Source organism: Haemaphysalis longicornis, unplaced genomic scaffold (genome assembly GCF_048455015.1).
Source record: "Haemaphysalis longicornis isolate Haplotype H1 unplaced genomic scaffold, Haemaphysalis longicornis Haplotype H1 scaffold_196, whole genome shotgun sequence".
NCBI classification, from domain to species: domain Eukaryota; kingdom Metazoa; phylum Arthropoda; class Arachnida; order Ixodida; family Ixodidae; genus Haemaphysalis; species Haemaphysalis longicornis.
In genome coordinates, this window is record NW_027526291.1 from 366,466 (window position 1) to 381,736 (window position 15,271).

Here is a 15,271-nt window from a genome sequence, read left to right on the forward strand (position 1 = left end):
TGTGCGCTTTGCAATCTCCCTGTGAGTGTACGTATGCCTGAACTAGGGTTTGAGGCCATGAGTAGCCCCTATGTTGTTCTGGTACACCTAGAAGAAACTTTGGAAAAAGTCCATGTGACAGTTCCCTTCACCCGTTGCGGTTGAAATCCGGCAATCGCCTGGCTCCACCTAGCAGCATTTCGGAGCGACTCACTGTGCCCTCTGGAGGTGGGTCGTTCCGAGATCGATGCTGAGCCGCAGTCGGCCCCGGCTGCCGCTGCTGGGAAGAGCTGGTGGCGGTGCCGGTTGCCGCCAAAGCCCAGCCCTGTTGCACTGATGCCTGCCAGCGCCACGTGCTGGGAGGAGACTTCCCAGTGGGCGATGGAGGCGCGCTCCAAGGTCACACTGCCGCCGGCCGGTCCAAAGCGGAAGAGTTCGCTGGTCAGTGTGCTGCGCGAAGCGGAGCTCCAACTCAACCACAGGTGACAATCGTCCTCCTCAGACTGCTGAAACTTCGAATCGGTAGCTGCCAGGCTACGTGACATGCATTCCAGAGCGAACGATCCCACTGTGCGAGACATCATTCGGTAAAGCGGAAACCACCAGCTTCATTGCATGGCCTGACATCCCTCTGATTCCACTGTGGGCAGTGGTGGCTTCTTTTGGATAAGAAAGCGCTCAGGTGTGCGAAAGCTCAGGGTGCATTAAAGACCGCGGATAATTTAGTCACTCTGGTGTCAGCGGCGCACCTCTAAGCCCAAGTGAAACGCTTGCTTGAAACGCTTGCATTTTTTTCTCATTATTCTACTAAACAGGCTACGAACTCCGCAAGAAGTTCAGTAGCATTACAGTCAAACCTCAATATATCGAACACGGGTATATCGAACTATTGCCTAGATCGAACACTTTCTATATCACGCGGAAAATCACATGCATTTTTTATTTTTTATTTCGAACTGGGACGGACATGAAATGGGTATATCGAACTTGTCGTTCCCCTGTCCTGTTTTTTCTATTGTTTTCCTGTTACCTATTCCCTGTGGCAAAATGGCGCAAAAAAAAAGAAGAAAACTCCGTCACCCCAGACTGCTCAGAGCGCTCGCGCTCTGTTGACAGGCGGCGAGCTATCCCGCAGTACCCTAGAGGATAGCGGTGGCGTGATGGGCGTTCCCGACTGCTGCGCATCGGTTGCACCGAAGCAGAATTGGACGGTGCAAAAGAAGAATGCGAGCTTGAAGAAACCCGGGGCCAGCGAGAGCGCTTTGTTGGTGCTGTGCTACGAAGCATGTGCATTGATGACTGTTGGCGGTGACGACAGCACCAGAACGACAGCGGAGTAGACGCATGTGGAGATCCTAGCGAAGGTTACTACTGAGCACACAAACGAAGACGCTGCCGAGGTTGCACCCGCAAGCGCTGATAGTGCCCCGCTCCCGACTTCGACCGAGGCTTCAGCGGTTTTGGCCCTACCAGCACCGCTACTGCAGCGCTATAGAAGGCACCGACCTGTCGCTTGTGGAACGTTTGGACTAGGTTGCGGAAGTCGTGTATAACACGCCAGGCTACCCTTCTGCAGTACTTTAAGCCAAAAGAATAAATACTTTGAAGCACCAAGTGAGTACTTACTGCACAATTCGTTCATTATTGATTTGTACCAGTTTATGGCGCGTTTTTTACGTGATTTTATATATCGAATTCTTGTTATATCGAACTATTTCACGGGCACCGTGCTGTTCCATATATCGAGGTTTCACTGTATTAAAAGTCCATGCGTTTACCAAACTGGCTTTACGCATAAAAGCCCGGGTGTTGTCTGTTTTAGGGCAGTAAAATGAGTTTTTTTCTTCTTTTTTCCCACTTTTGTCAAACGTATCCCATTAAATGATTCCAAGGAAACGGTAGTTTTATTAGGGCTCGTTATATCCTCATACCATAAATTCGACCCATTGTGGTTTGAGCAGTACGTTTCGTTGGTAGTGCTGTAGTGTTAAAACCAAGTTAACCGTGTTTCACACTTTAATACTCGACGTGCTTTCCTTATGTCACAATAGAAAAAAATTATTTCGAAACAATCTGTGCAGGCCCACTCTATAGGCTCATAAACCTGTCATAATCTTTGTTAGGCAGCGTTTTTGTGCCGTTTCAGAAGCTCCACTTTTTTCAAGAGCCAGATCAGCATGTTAACACCCCAGTCGCGAGAAAATCGGTGCAAAATCACCGACTGTAGGTTAGTCGCAAGGCGTTCGCTACAAGTACTACGGCACAATGTAGGCACTGGTCAACTGCCAGGATTAAGGTTATAAGGCATGTAACACTCCATCTTTCGCAGATCGCCTCACAACTCGTCGGTTTTATGCGTCTTCACTGGGGCCTTCTGAATCTTTGCAAAATATCTAACCAGGATATTACAACGTGAAATGTGTGTCGGTTTCTCCAGGTGCAAATGGGAGGGTAGATGTGCTTCGTACGGTAAAATTTTGCTTTGGAAGCTTTTCCAGAGGGCGTGTTATTCTGCATTTTCAGAAACAAGAAGTGTCCCATTGTGCTGCACATTGTTCGCAGCGGTCGGCCAGCACGGCAACTCGCAACACCATATTCCTGAATTAGTGACGTAGCCAGAAATAACTTTCGGGGTTGTTATACGTCAGCGGTAAAAAACAGAAAACAAGGAGATCCTGCGTCGAAACAATATTCATTTTATGCTTTAGTAATGCCTAAAAGTAAGTTGTTTCTTTTACTGTAATATCTGCATAAAAATACAAATGCATACAGGACTCCAAAGAACCATTTTCATAACAAACCAACCTCTACTTATTGTTGTTTGACACTTTAATATATCTATGTGGTGAGTAAAGAGCATGGGCGAAAACATGTCGAGAAAATGGGGAGGAAGGCAAGATACAATGCTCCGAAAATATCGAAGGGGGGGGGGGGGGGGTTGGTGACCCTTAAACAACCCCTGGATACTCCCCGCCCATGAATCAAGTGCCACTATAGGGATAACCACCTATTACTGTGAAAAGCGCAAGCGCTGGCGAGAGCTACGACCAAAGTGAATTTTATAAAATACACAGCCATTTATCAACAGCTGTACAATACACTATTTTTATACAATACAGTAGTATACACTATTATTCATTTTTTGGGCCTGATGGCGCCCAGTGAAACCGACCTGAAGCGTATCCTTTGTGTGCTTGTACTACATCAATGTAAATTATCCTCTGCCTATTTGGCGCTCAAGAAGTGTTAATGGTTATGAAACTGTAGACACTGAAGCTTGATGCCTTGCACAAATATGTTGAAGGAAGCCACTTATTTCCGCTGACGCTTTCTTTCTGAACAATCGAGTTTACCAACTCCCAGAAATTGACAGGGCGCACTCCAGAGTGTCTTTGAAAATTCACATCGACATTTTGGCTTGTAGTTGTCACCGTTATCAACACATCGACACCTCGCCGCTATTGCACACATTTAGGCGTCAGCTCTATTCTTTGTGTGAAGGCCAAGTACCGAGCCACATGTGAAGGGCAACTCAAAAATTTTCCTTCGAACAAGTTTAAACTATCATGATTAAGTCCCTTTAGAAGAAATAGTCAAGAGAACAAACAGAATGCAATAACACACAATAAGTTCATTGTTACACAACAAAACAGACGGACAAACAGACAGACACACACACACACACGCACAAGCAGAGAGACCAAGAGAGAGAAATTACATTGTCACGTAGCCGAAAACGATGACAGGCCCTAACAATAAATATACTTTACTTGAGCGAAATTGTGCTCCGCGCTAAGCTAAGACAAAGGTCCAAACGTCTAAAAAGCAGTCGACAAAGTGACGTGCATAGTCCAGCGTTAAAGGATCGAATGTTGTGGCGTCTGGGGGAAGGCAGTCTTTTCCGAAGACATCCAATCCGGTGAAGAATATTGTAAATCAAACAAGAACCGCCTAGGCAAGGGAGGGATGGGCTGCACTGTTTGCTATCAAAGAAGCTATAGCTAGGCGTGGAGTAACGCCAAAAAGAACGAACGGATGTCCTGCTTTCAGCATGGGGTAAAATAATCCTCATTTAGGCACTAGTAACAAAACATTAGCAAACTATTGACTAAACTTAGTTCTCCTTAACATATATTAACACCTCGGAAGAGGTTTTTGAGATTTTCAAATTTTTTGAGATTTTCGAGGGGAAATGTTTGAGGCATTGGGCATTGTACAGCACGGCGATGACTGTATTAGTGCGCCGAGTGTCTCGCCCACCGAGAAAGAGATTTGTTATCTTACAACTTGCACCTGTTTCCCGTCCCCATTGCTGTGCGTTTTTGGGGGTGAATTGTTGCGGTCTCCCTTGTACCATCTCCCTCACTTTTTCTTCTTTTTTCGTGTTGTTTTGGTGTTAGACCAGTATGTATAACGCTGGAGCCCCGATGCAATAAAATCATTTGGTTAATTTGCTCAAGGGTTTGTCTCGTCTCCGCTCCATCCCGTTGGTTGCGCTGCCCCTTGCCTACAAATATACATACATGCACCGCATTAAGCTTTCTTTTACACTTGCACAACCAACCTCCTTTCCACCTTACTCCCTCTGGTACTATACTACGCTGGATAAATTATATATCCCCCCTAACAGCCGAGCCCTAACCCCAAATATGATGATGACGGTGTTTTTTTATAATAATGGTTGTTCATGATTATGATAATGACGATATAATACATGAGGTACAAACATTTGCGCTATGTAACCACACATTCATGCCATTTTATAATAAAAAAAGTTCGCTTCCATTAAGTGGAGAATCGCTACAACGTTCTAGAGGCAGTCTGCGAGTCGATGAAATTCGAGAACACCATCATTCGCAGGGCAAAAGACGTGGATTACGTGCTGGTGTACGAGTGCGACGACGCGAGCCGCCTGTACGAGGACGCCGAGTGGGAGCTGCAGAGGCACCACCGCGAGCTCTACGAGAACGCCATGCGCTCAGAAGGGTTGCAGATGGACCAGGAACACATCGGCGAGTACGTCTTCCTCAAGGTGCACTGCCCGGTGCAGAGGCTCTGTCAGGAGGCCGAGAACGTGCGCCTGGACCTACCGCTGGACGGCGTGAGTGCACACGCAATAGGATCCCTGGTTTCGCTAGAAAATATTTACTGGTTTCCCACTTCCTAGTTGGCATCTACACAAGTTATCGCAAATTTTCTGCCTCAAAACGGAAAGAAAATAATTGTTGCGCAATGTTTTTACAATACGAAATCCTCTCAAAAGGCATAGTCGTGAAGTGGTCTGCCGCAAGATAAAAAATACTTTTAGTGGGTTGTTTACAAAAGAACAAAAAATGTAGTTTTCACTGACTAGGCTGCCGTTCTTTGTTGTTTGCAGTTCAGATTTCTTCCATTCATCGCTGTTAATCTGACATTTATACACTTCTGACAAGTCATCACCCTTTTATTGGTAAAATTCCACATACAACATAGAAAATGTGATGACGGCCCTTACATCACCAGCATAAAAGAAGCCCAGTGTACACTGCTAAACGTACCACGCGCGAATGTTAGAGCTATCGCGTCTTCGTAGAGATTCAGTCCCTTTGTAATGGCTTGTACTGTTTTTAGCTTCACTTGCTTTTGCAGCTCAACGCCATAATGCGACAACCATTGCTTCGCATGTGGAAGTCTTCTCAATGCAGAAATTCTAGTCGCTCTTAGGAAATTCAGAGGAACACCTAAGACAACTTGCGTTTAGAATGCGAAATAATTACATTGTATTCCAAGCTATGAATCATAGGTCTGTCATGATTATCTTGTCTACTCTTCAAAATACAATGTCTCCGTTCAAACCCGTATATACGTCTGGATTGAAATCTTCGCGTTAAAACGGTTGCGGTGGTGACAGATGGTGGCAGTTTAAGCTGCAGTGAGCCCCCTGCCCTATGGCTAGCCGTGCGGCACTTTTGTGATGCCGCATTTTCCCCTGAGGCGTACCTGCAAAAGCGATTGCGTTTCACAGCTGCCGCTGAGATAGTCACTTCAATGTTAATCGCCATCGAGAAGGCTCCTAAGCAGAAACGTGTCCAGTGATTCGATTGTATCTTCTAATTACCATCATCATGGTCCTAGATTATTGTGCCAGTTTAACAGCGGAGCTGTTCTAGGGCTGGCTGGCCCTGACGACAGTCTCTGCTGGTATCATGTGACGCTTTTTAAGTGCGAATGCACTTCTTAAGCGAGCCTGAATCGTCCGCCGCCGTCGTCCGCATAGCAACAGCTGCGGGTGCGCCCGCTCCTCGTCTTCCCTAGCAACGGGGGGAGATGGGCGCGCGCTACTCTCCTCCTCCTCTCTCCGCTCAGTGACTGCGGGTGTTGGGCGCCTCCTCTCCACTTCGGGCGGGAGAGCTCTCGCTCGCGTAGCGGGCGCTCCGCATTCCGACGCGTGAGGGCGCTCGTGTAGCGGCCGCGTGGTGCGGGAGGGTATTAGTCGAGCGCGCGCCGTCGTCGAGAGCGGTCGCTGGTCCTGCATCTCGATAACGATGATGGCGGACCGGGCAACGGTACCAGCAATAACGAGTGAAATATCTTTCTTTGTAGTTGTGTGCGTGTGTGTAATCTCTCGACTACTCATTAAGATCACGATATCCACCGTAATCGCGCAATCAACAACCGTGCATTCGCACTTACACACTCTCCCCCTCTGGGAAGTGCGAGGGAATTTTTTTTTTGGAGAAGGTTTCTCCACCGCGAAAGAACTGGTTCCCAATAGAGAAAAAATTATTATAAAATAGAAAGGTCCTAGGGCCTTCATATTTTGGCATAAGACAGCATATATTGCCCATAAAAATGTCTTCTCAGCCATGCATCTGTATTTAGAGGTGAAGCAAACTTTAAGAAGATCAGGGTATGCTTGGTTTTTGTACGCTGGCTTCTCCACATTGCCTTAGATAGCATGGCTATCTTAGCATGGCTATCTAAGGAGGGAGCGTGATTACAGCAAATGGCTTTAAGTATTGTGTTATCGAAAGTGCCCTGAAACTCGTTGTATGAAAATTAGCTTTAGGCGACTCTAACATTACGCCGAGTCTTATTTACTACAAATCAAGTTAGTTCGCAATGATGTTGTAAACGTTACGGAATTTCTGTCTGCTGTAATGCATGTCCATCTACAGAGAGAATAAGGTTGCAGAAAATGGCTGTAACGTCTTTTACCGGAACTATGCGCAAACTAATTAATGTATTTCCGGGATTCTTAGCGTTCCACGATTCTGGGCACCCTCCCCTACATTCGGGAAAAAGTTTGGAAAAAAGTTTGCACGTAAATCTAAGCACCATTTTTTAAAAGAAACCATCGAAGGTGGATTTCAAACGTGTGGAAACGGACCCGAATTGACGTTGCGGCCAACTAATTTACGAAGTTTAGACTACGAACTTCAACGCAACAGAAGACGACCTGCTGGGGGATACCGAGAGTGGCGGCCCAAGCTTCACAGCGGACTCGAGTGATAGTGATGGGGGCTGAGTATCCGACGTAAGCGGTGGGTTCACTGTCAGTAGCTATTTTGAATGTTTCCCACATAAAACATTAGTCCTTGCACTCATCTCATCAGCACACGGCAGCGAAAAAATTTATTGGAGTGGGGGGGGGGGGGATAATTAAGGTTTTTCGAACCTAAGCCCCCCCCCCCCCCCCCTCACTTTGGGCATCGCAATTGTGGAAAAAAGGGAGTGCTCAGAATGGAATAAATATGGTATATGACAATCAGCCGCTAAGACGGCTCTAACATTACGCACCACAGCTTCGCTGGTCATCCTTCTTAACAGAGTCAAAGGGCACAGAAGTTTTAAGTGCGGTGCACTTTAGGGGCCTAGGATGTCGTCCGTCCAATGTCGTTGGGCGTCACGCAAGTCAAATGACGCCTACCCACTTGAAGGATTGGCCAAGAAAAATTTGTTTTAGTTGTGAAATTCGATTGGGTAAGACAGAATAGGGGAGCCAAAGGAATGATTTAGTCAGTAATTTCAAGAGAAAAAAAAAGAGGAGTGTGAAAACAAAATAAAAGTGGACCTGATCCGGATAGTTCTAGCAGTGCAGACGAACCGTCTCTGCAACGAGTGAGTGGACGGCGTGAGATACATCTCTGTGGCAGTGGCCAGCTTATTTTTGTCCCCGAAAGATAACAGCACTGGAAGAGACAGTGGCAGTCCTAGGCGTCACTTTCTCCGATGATCATTGTTGTTTCTTGGCTTTGTGGTGCATACCCATGTGGGATACTGGCCAGAAATAGGGCAATTTGAGAGGTTATTACGCTGGAGTTGATTGAATGAATGAATGACCTTTATTTAGGGAGAGGCCTGAGGTCCTGGTGTGGGTTAGGAGAAAAGGGAAAGGGGAAGACCCGTATAACAAATAATGGTCACATGACCCTGTAATCGTTTAGAGTTTCTGTTCCGGTTAGCTACAGACATGGTTTGAGTGTTCACATAGGCACTGGTCATTCATATGTGGAGAACTGTCAGGAAGGTTCACACGAGTACAGTCGCGCCCACGAACACTTGAAAAAAAAGGTAGGAGTCCGTCAGCCACTATACAACTCTGTACAGACCACTTTGTACAGCAAAGTTTGCTACCATTTCAAGGGTGTGTGGATTGCCTCTAATAAGCTGCAAGTGCGCTATTAGTATATGCGGGGCTTTCTGAGACTCTAGGAGTTGCTCTTTGCCCCTTGACAATGCTAAACAAGACCAAATTAGATGAAAGAGATTGGGTGTAGTCTGTGCCTTACAGAAGGTACATTTAGATGCCGAAGCCTGCTTTCTTGCCCATTTAGAAATGATGTCCGGTGTGTCAGCCGCATCCGAACACCTTGCTGGCGAATACTTCCTCTCGTCTTGATAGCGTCTTTAAACGTGTCAAAAAACCAGGTGGAGAAGCTACAGCCAATCGCTGTCTGCTGAGTCGTTTGAATGATCGGTACCCTTGTTGCCAGTTGGTTGTGGGTACGACTGTTTGGGCCGATGAAGTACACTCACTGACGACGGGGGGACCAAGGGAGGATCTTCTACACACTCCCAGGCAGCATTACGCGTCAGTTGGTTGCCCTGCGTTCCTGGTGTGTGTGGTGGCGCCCAAGCCATGCGTACTTTTATTCCTTCAAAATTGATTTCTTGTACCTTTTTTTAGTATGGAATTGCCTGTAACATTTTGCGTGAAGGCTTTGTTAAGCTCCCGGAGCATGCCACGTAGGAGCCTGTTACGACTCTGAATTTCTTTGTTTGTAGTTGTTCTGAGTGATTCTCAATGCTTTGTAGATCGCTTAATATTCCAAAAAGTTCCGCTTCATCGGTCAGTCCACAGGTGTTAGTAATGGTGCGAGACCCATCCAGCTGAGGAAGCTCTGGACATTTCCATGCGATGGCCGCAGCAGTGCCAGTAACGGCAGCATCGGAAAAAGATCAACTGCGCCTTCTTCCTTGTCATTTGACAGTTTTCGCAAATATCGTTCCCTGGCCTCCGGGTGTCGCCGAGAAATGGGGCGCCGACGAATGACGCCAAGGAAGGGTCTTCCCCATGGGGAAAGCGTTTTCTGAATAGCCCTGGAGTTAAATTCACATTTTAGAAGATCCCACCTTTGTATGACCCGTCCCTGAGGAGTATGCTCGAGATGGTTCAGAAATCGGAGTTGTGTTTCTTCGACCGAGTTAATGACAGGTGGTAGAAAGACAGCTTGCTCAAGGATGTCCGTTTTTGTATGCCTTAGGAGTCCAGTAACTGTCCTTATTAGTGTCCGGCTCAGATTGCTGAGTTCCTGGATTTGTCGTGACTTAAACTCGTAGACGGGGAAACCATATGTCATCCTGCTAACATGAGAAAAGAGTTTTGCTGAGAACCGCCATACTTCTTGGAGATGCTTGATATCAGATGCATACGACGATATCGTCGGCATAGAATGCAAAGCGAGCGGCTGAGTCCTGTTCCAGTTTGCGGGCGGCTCCATTCATAGCTAAATTGAAGAGGAGTGGACCATGAATACACTCCTGCGGAACTCCTCTGTCAAGATAGTACATCGTGGGTGATTCACCTCGAGGATTCAATCTAATTGGCCGATTCTCAAGAACATTGCGGATCCATACTTGAGCTTTCTTATTTGGGAAAGCCATGACGAGTTTGCGTGGGATCCCCTCTTGGCTCACGTTATCAAATGCTTTGTGCATATCAAGCGCCAGAATGTAATCCCGGAAATGTTTTCGAGATGTACGATGTACTACTCTTCGGAGCAACCAAAGGTAGTCTTGTGTACTAAGATTAGGTGTGAAGCCTGTTAGCGATGCGTGAAGCCCACCTGTGCGCTCGAGATGAAACTGTAGTCGGTTGTTAAAGGGACACTGAAGTGATTTGTAAACAATGCGGGATTACGAGCGCAAACTGTAGTCCGGAGTCCCTGGGCCCTGTTTTGACCACTCTGTGCGCGTTTACGCGAATTTATTTAGTAGAAAAATCAATTCGAAAATGCTGTCCTCCTCTCTTTACGCTCACCCATTTTCTGTGGCGTTTTCGTGTGACGTCAGCAGGAGAGGAGCTGACAATTGGCTGCGCTACTGCACGGCTCGCCGACCTTCCGCGACCGAGTCAGTCAGCCCACCGTTTAGTCAGCCGGCCGCCGACGGGTCGTCGCAATTCGTTCGATCAGTTGAGACTAAGCCACAACACGTTTGGGAATGGAAGAATGCGCCTTTCTTTACTTCGTTAGTTTGTAGACTGTATCTAGCTCCAAGTCAAGGTCGCTTCACACAAACGCTGCACAAGCGCACATGCGACGCTTCGCTGACTGGTACGCCATAGGAAAATATAAGGCCTCTTGAAGGGGGAGAAGAGTGAGCGAAGTCAATATATGTACTAAGGAAATAAAATCAACTGATATTTTTACCGTACAGCGTAAAACTAGGGTGTGGGAAGCACTTTTTTGCGCTGGGCGAACAAGCAGCGCGGTCAGGAGCACGACTACGCATCTGCGAACGCTTTCCCGTCTACGAAATGCAATTGCTTGACGTGAGCTATTGTGGAAACTCGGGGGACGCTTACTGCACGAGCGCAATACAACAAATAGTCACCTAAGCTGCTTGAAATACTAAAACTAAATAAAAGTGTAAACTGGTTATACATCATATACCTAATATTTTCCATTGCGGCCAGCGGCTCTCTGAGGCCTAGTCGTCTGGTGCGCTAGGTATGTCACCGTGTGTTTTGCCAGTCACAAGTTCGAATCGCCGCGGGTACATGCTTTTTTTTTTTTATGAGTTAACTTTTTCGTTTTTCGCCGATGTTTTCTATACTGAGTTCACCTTTTTTTGGGCCGCAACGTTCATTGCTCAACGAACTAGTCCACAGAACTCGCGCAGGCTGGCACTGCCACGCTAGCGAGTTCTCGTTGGCGTGCTGTTGCCATAAGCACCGACTGCTTGCGGGCAGTGGGCACAGGCCAGAATCAACAGACCCTTGGCCTGGTGCGAACACGCTTTTTACGATACAGGCATGAGCGAGGCAAGCTCCAAATATGGGGGAAAAGCGCATGCATTTGAGCGTCTGCGGGGACGCGGAGGGCGTTCCAGTGCGTAGGCCTCAGATAGTGAATGCTACGATTCCAAGCCGTCCTGGGAAGCTTATCTTATGCATTTTACAGCCGACAACATGGCAGAAGCGCGGTACTACGATAACTGGGATATTGAGAATGCCCATCCAACGACGCCATCGAATGTCAAACATGTTGTTTTACAGACCGAACCGAAACCGAAACTTGTTTGATTGCTAACCTTGGGCATCGTCCAATCACGGCGCCCCCTCCTCCCAACGTCACAGCTTAGTTTGTGCGGCCGCCGCAAACCGCGCATGGTAGTTTTTCTTCTTTCGCGCTTTGTAAAATAATTACCGATTTGTCAACCGGATAAACGATGAAAAGTGTGCTAATTTGAGCCAGTCTACACAGTGCAAGCAAAAACGGGAGCTTGACAAATTCTCTTCAGTGTCACTTTAAGTAATAGCTGGATGACCTTCCATCCGTACTAGGCTTCGGGGTGGGATGAATGATGGTCGTCTTGAAGTGCTCGTGGACTTATCCCGTTTCCCATTATTCGTTGACAATACTCAGAAGGACTTTATGGCCGTGCGTTGGCAGATTGCGGAGATCTTGCCAAGTGGTTTTATCATGGCCCTGAGCGGATCTAGATTTGCCTTGAGCGAGTGCAACGTGAAGTTCTCCCTGGGTAAAAGGAATGTCTTGTTCGTCTAGAGGGTGGGTGCAGTGTGTCGATGTTGTGAAGAGTTCATAGGGCCATTTTATCCTCTGCAACGTGCGGAAAATGGGTCTTTGTAATAGCTTTCTCTACGTCGTAATAGCCATACTGCAGTCAAATTTCGTCAATGATAGAAAGCTTTGTCTTTCCTTTACAACAAAGGCTACGAAAGATGCCCCATAAGTGAGAAAGGCCTCTCTTTTGCCAGAGTCGGTGGCAAAGGTTTTTCCAGTTTTTCCTTTGTAATGTCTTTTGGTAATCGTTGATTTTTTTGTATTTTCGTTTCAGTTGAATGAGGTCAGGGTGACGTTTTCCCCGTTCTCGATACTTCCTGGTGAGACGTTGAGCCGTTTAGAGCAACCTATGCATGTGAATGTCTGTGTTGTCAACCTCAACAGTGCCGATGACTGATTCCGCAGCTGATGTACGGGCATCGGAGGCGGCATGTATGAACTCGGGGAGGTCCGGTCGGCCATTCATTTGAAAGCAGGATCGAAAGAGATTCCAATTTGTTACGTTATACGTATGTTTCGAGCGAAGCTTTTTACTGTTGAGATGAAGGGAGATGGTCGCTACCGTGGAGTCTTGAGTTTGCCATTTCTTGATAATACCAGGTGTAGTTATCGTGAGGTCCGTAGTGGTGTCCCGCTAAGAAGTGTGAAGCCCAACTCAGGTGGGTACAAATGGTTCATTTCGCAGCTGGAGGGAGGTGAGCTCGAGGGCTTGTTCTAAGAGTTTTCCTCGTATATCGGAGTGAGAGTATCCCCATAGGCTACGTTTTGCATTAAAATCTCCTCCAATAATTATTGAACCCGAAAAAGTAAGCGAAACGAGGTGAATTATCCATTCGTAGGTGTCTGTAGTTTAAGAAATGCATTGTTTACTGTAGTAAACGGAGACCACAAGCATGGGTTTGCCGCCCGGAGGTTGGATTCGAACGACGATAACCTCCCTACTTAGAGTTGCTAAGGGCATCCCACCTGAGTTGAACGGCCTGGCAAGACTCATGAACGAGTACCGCAGCTTGTCCAATGGCGGTTTTTGGCTTTGCCGGATCTTCAGAAGCATGAGGAATTTTCGGGTCCATACAGGTAGTGTAGTAAGGAATTCTATAGGACCCCTAGTTTCTTATAAAAGCCAAGCAAGAGGCCGAGTCGTAGATATCTGATACTTATGTAGAGGTCCATTTTGGGTGATGCTGAGCAATTCCATTGTATGATCAACCGATTGGCAACGGAAGGCGACGAAAGTGTCATTTAGCCGATCTTCGGCTTCTTTAGTTAACAACCTCCGGGCCGACCATTTGGAGAAATTGTCTCATTTGTTCAGCTACCTACTGCAAGTCATTTCTGAGGCAGTTAAACTGTCCTTGTAATTCGCTGATGCCATTAAAGCCTTTCTGCCATTCTTTTGAATTCTCAAATTTGATTTTGGCGTCACGTTGGACGAGCATCTGTTCCAGTATTCGTTGTGAGCAGGACCCTGAAGACTTCGGTTGAGAAGCCTTGTTATTTTTTGTACGTGACCTGCTCCGTCTAAGAGACTCCTGTTGAGAGGCTGGAGAGACTGACCGTTTCCGATCTTTGGATCTGCGTGTGAAGCTGAGATCCCTACGCAGCCGATGAAGCTCTGTTTGAAGTTCTTACTGCTCCTTTTTAAGATGTGCATTTTCAAGCATAATGGGGGGGTTTTCCGGAACAGACTAAGTGGAGGCTACATTTTTATTCTCAAAAGCTTTCTTTTCATGCCTTCCAACAGCAGAGGTCCAAGAAACACTACTTCTGGCTTGACGGCTCGCAAACCTACTTCCATTGGCTGTGGTGCCCTCCTTTTGCAAATCCTTTCCATCCTTTTTCGGCAGCCTGCTACGACACACCCTGCTGACAGCACGGTGTCCTGTTTTTTGGCGACGATGCAAAAGATCGAGTCACATTCATCACCCTCAGAGTGTGGCCTACCACAGTTTGTGCACACACTGGGCGAAGGACAAAATTTCGCCATGTGTCCCAGGTTATGACAGTTAAACACACGATTCTCTTTGGTGTGTATTCAGTCACTCGTACCAGCTTCATGTAACATTTAGCAGTTGTTGGGAGCGTAGTCAAGTCGAATGTGAGGATTGCCAGGTCGGGTTTACCGATTTTTTTGCTGAAACTGCGTCTGCCTGTTCGCATCTGAGCCAGCTAGGATTGTCTCGTTGCTTTCCTTTGGGTGAACCTGGATAACACCTCTAATCGTGCTTTGTTTGATCGCTTGAGTTCAACGACAACTTCAATGGTTTCAAGCTTGCCATTTTGTCGGAAAATGAGGTGGTCAATTTCAATTAACTTGGCGGCGTGATTTTCATCATACAGTATAATATTTGCACAGTTCGCAGAATTATCAAAGGTTACCGCGACGATTTCAGCCAATTCGGCGCTAGGGGCAGTGAGGCCAATAGCACTGGCGATCGCATGTCTGGGTATCTTCGTTGCCGCCCCTCAGAACCGGTGACTTGTCGTCACGGTCGTTCATTTCATCGGTTTACGTGCGTGTTCTCGATGGAGGAATTAGTTAGCCGTTCTGGGAGCTTTGTTGTAGCGTCGACATATCCATGTTATCTTGCCGTCCTTCTTCAAAGAGCGTACGCAATGGCGCCAACATAGCGCCCTCTGTCGCACTAGAAGATGTGGCAGCAGCCGCCGCACAAGCAGCGCCAGCCACGCCGGCAGCTGCGTTCGAGGTGGGTCGTGGTTTGAAGGGCTTTTGGTGGGTTAGGCTTAACCGCCGATCTGGAGGTACCAAGGTCGTTTTGCGATGCTGTGATGTCCCAAGTGGCCCAATGTTCGCTTCCAGAGGTCCAGCACATACTCAAGAAGATGATGCAGCACTTTGGAAGGGTTCGGCGCCGCGGAAATCGAGCAATTACTTGCGAAATTCTGTAGCGCATACGAAACCCGTCTTCACCGTTCGGACCTCTGGAGGGCGGTTCCGGAGTTGATTAACAGATTAACGAAAGAAAAAGCACAGAAAATGA

General features: G+C 47.1%; 1 protein-coding gene across 1 annotated transcript in view; it reads left to right on the forward strand.

Moving 5' to 3' along the window:
• The first annotated feature begins 315 nt into the window (after positions 1-315).
• LOC144166887 (anoctamin-6-like) overlaps positions 316-15,271 on the forward strand; it is a 68,657-nt gene continuing 53,701 nt past the window's right edge. Inside the window, exons 1-2 of the mRNA XM_077696337.1 lie at positions 316-461; positions 4,840-5,080. Of these exons, the coding sequence (XP_077552463.1) occupies positions 316-461; positions 4,840-5,080 (387 nt within the window). The remainder of the gene's footprint in view (positions 462-4,839; positions 5,081-15,271) is intronic.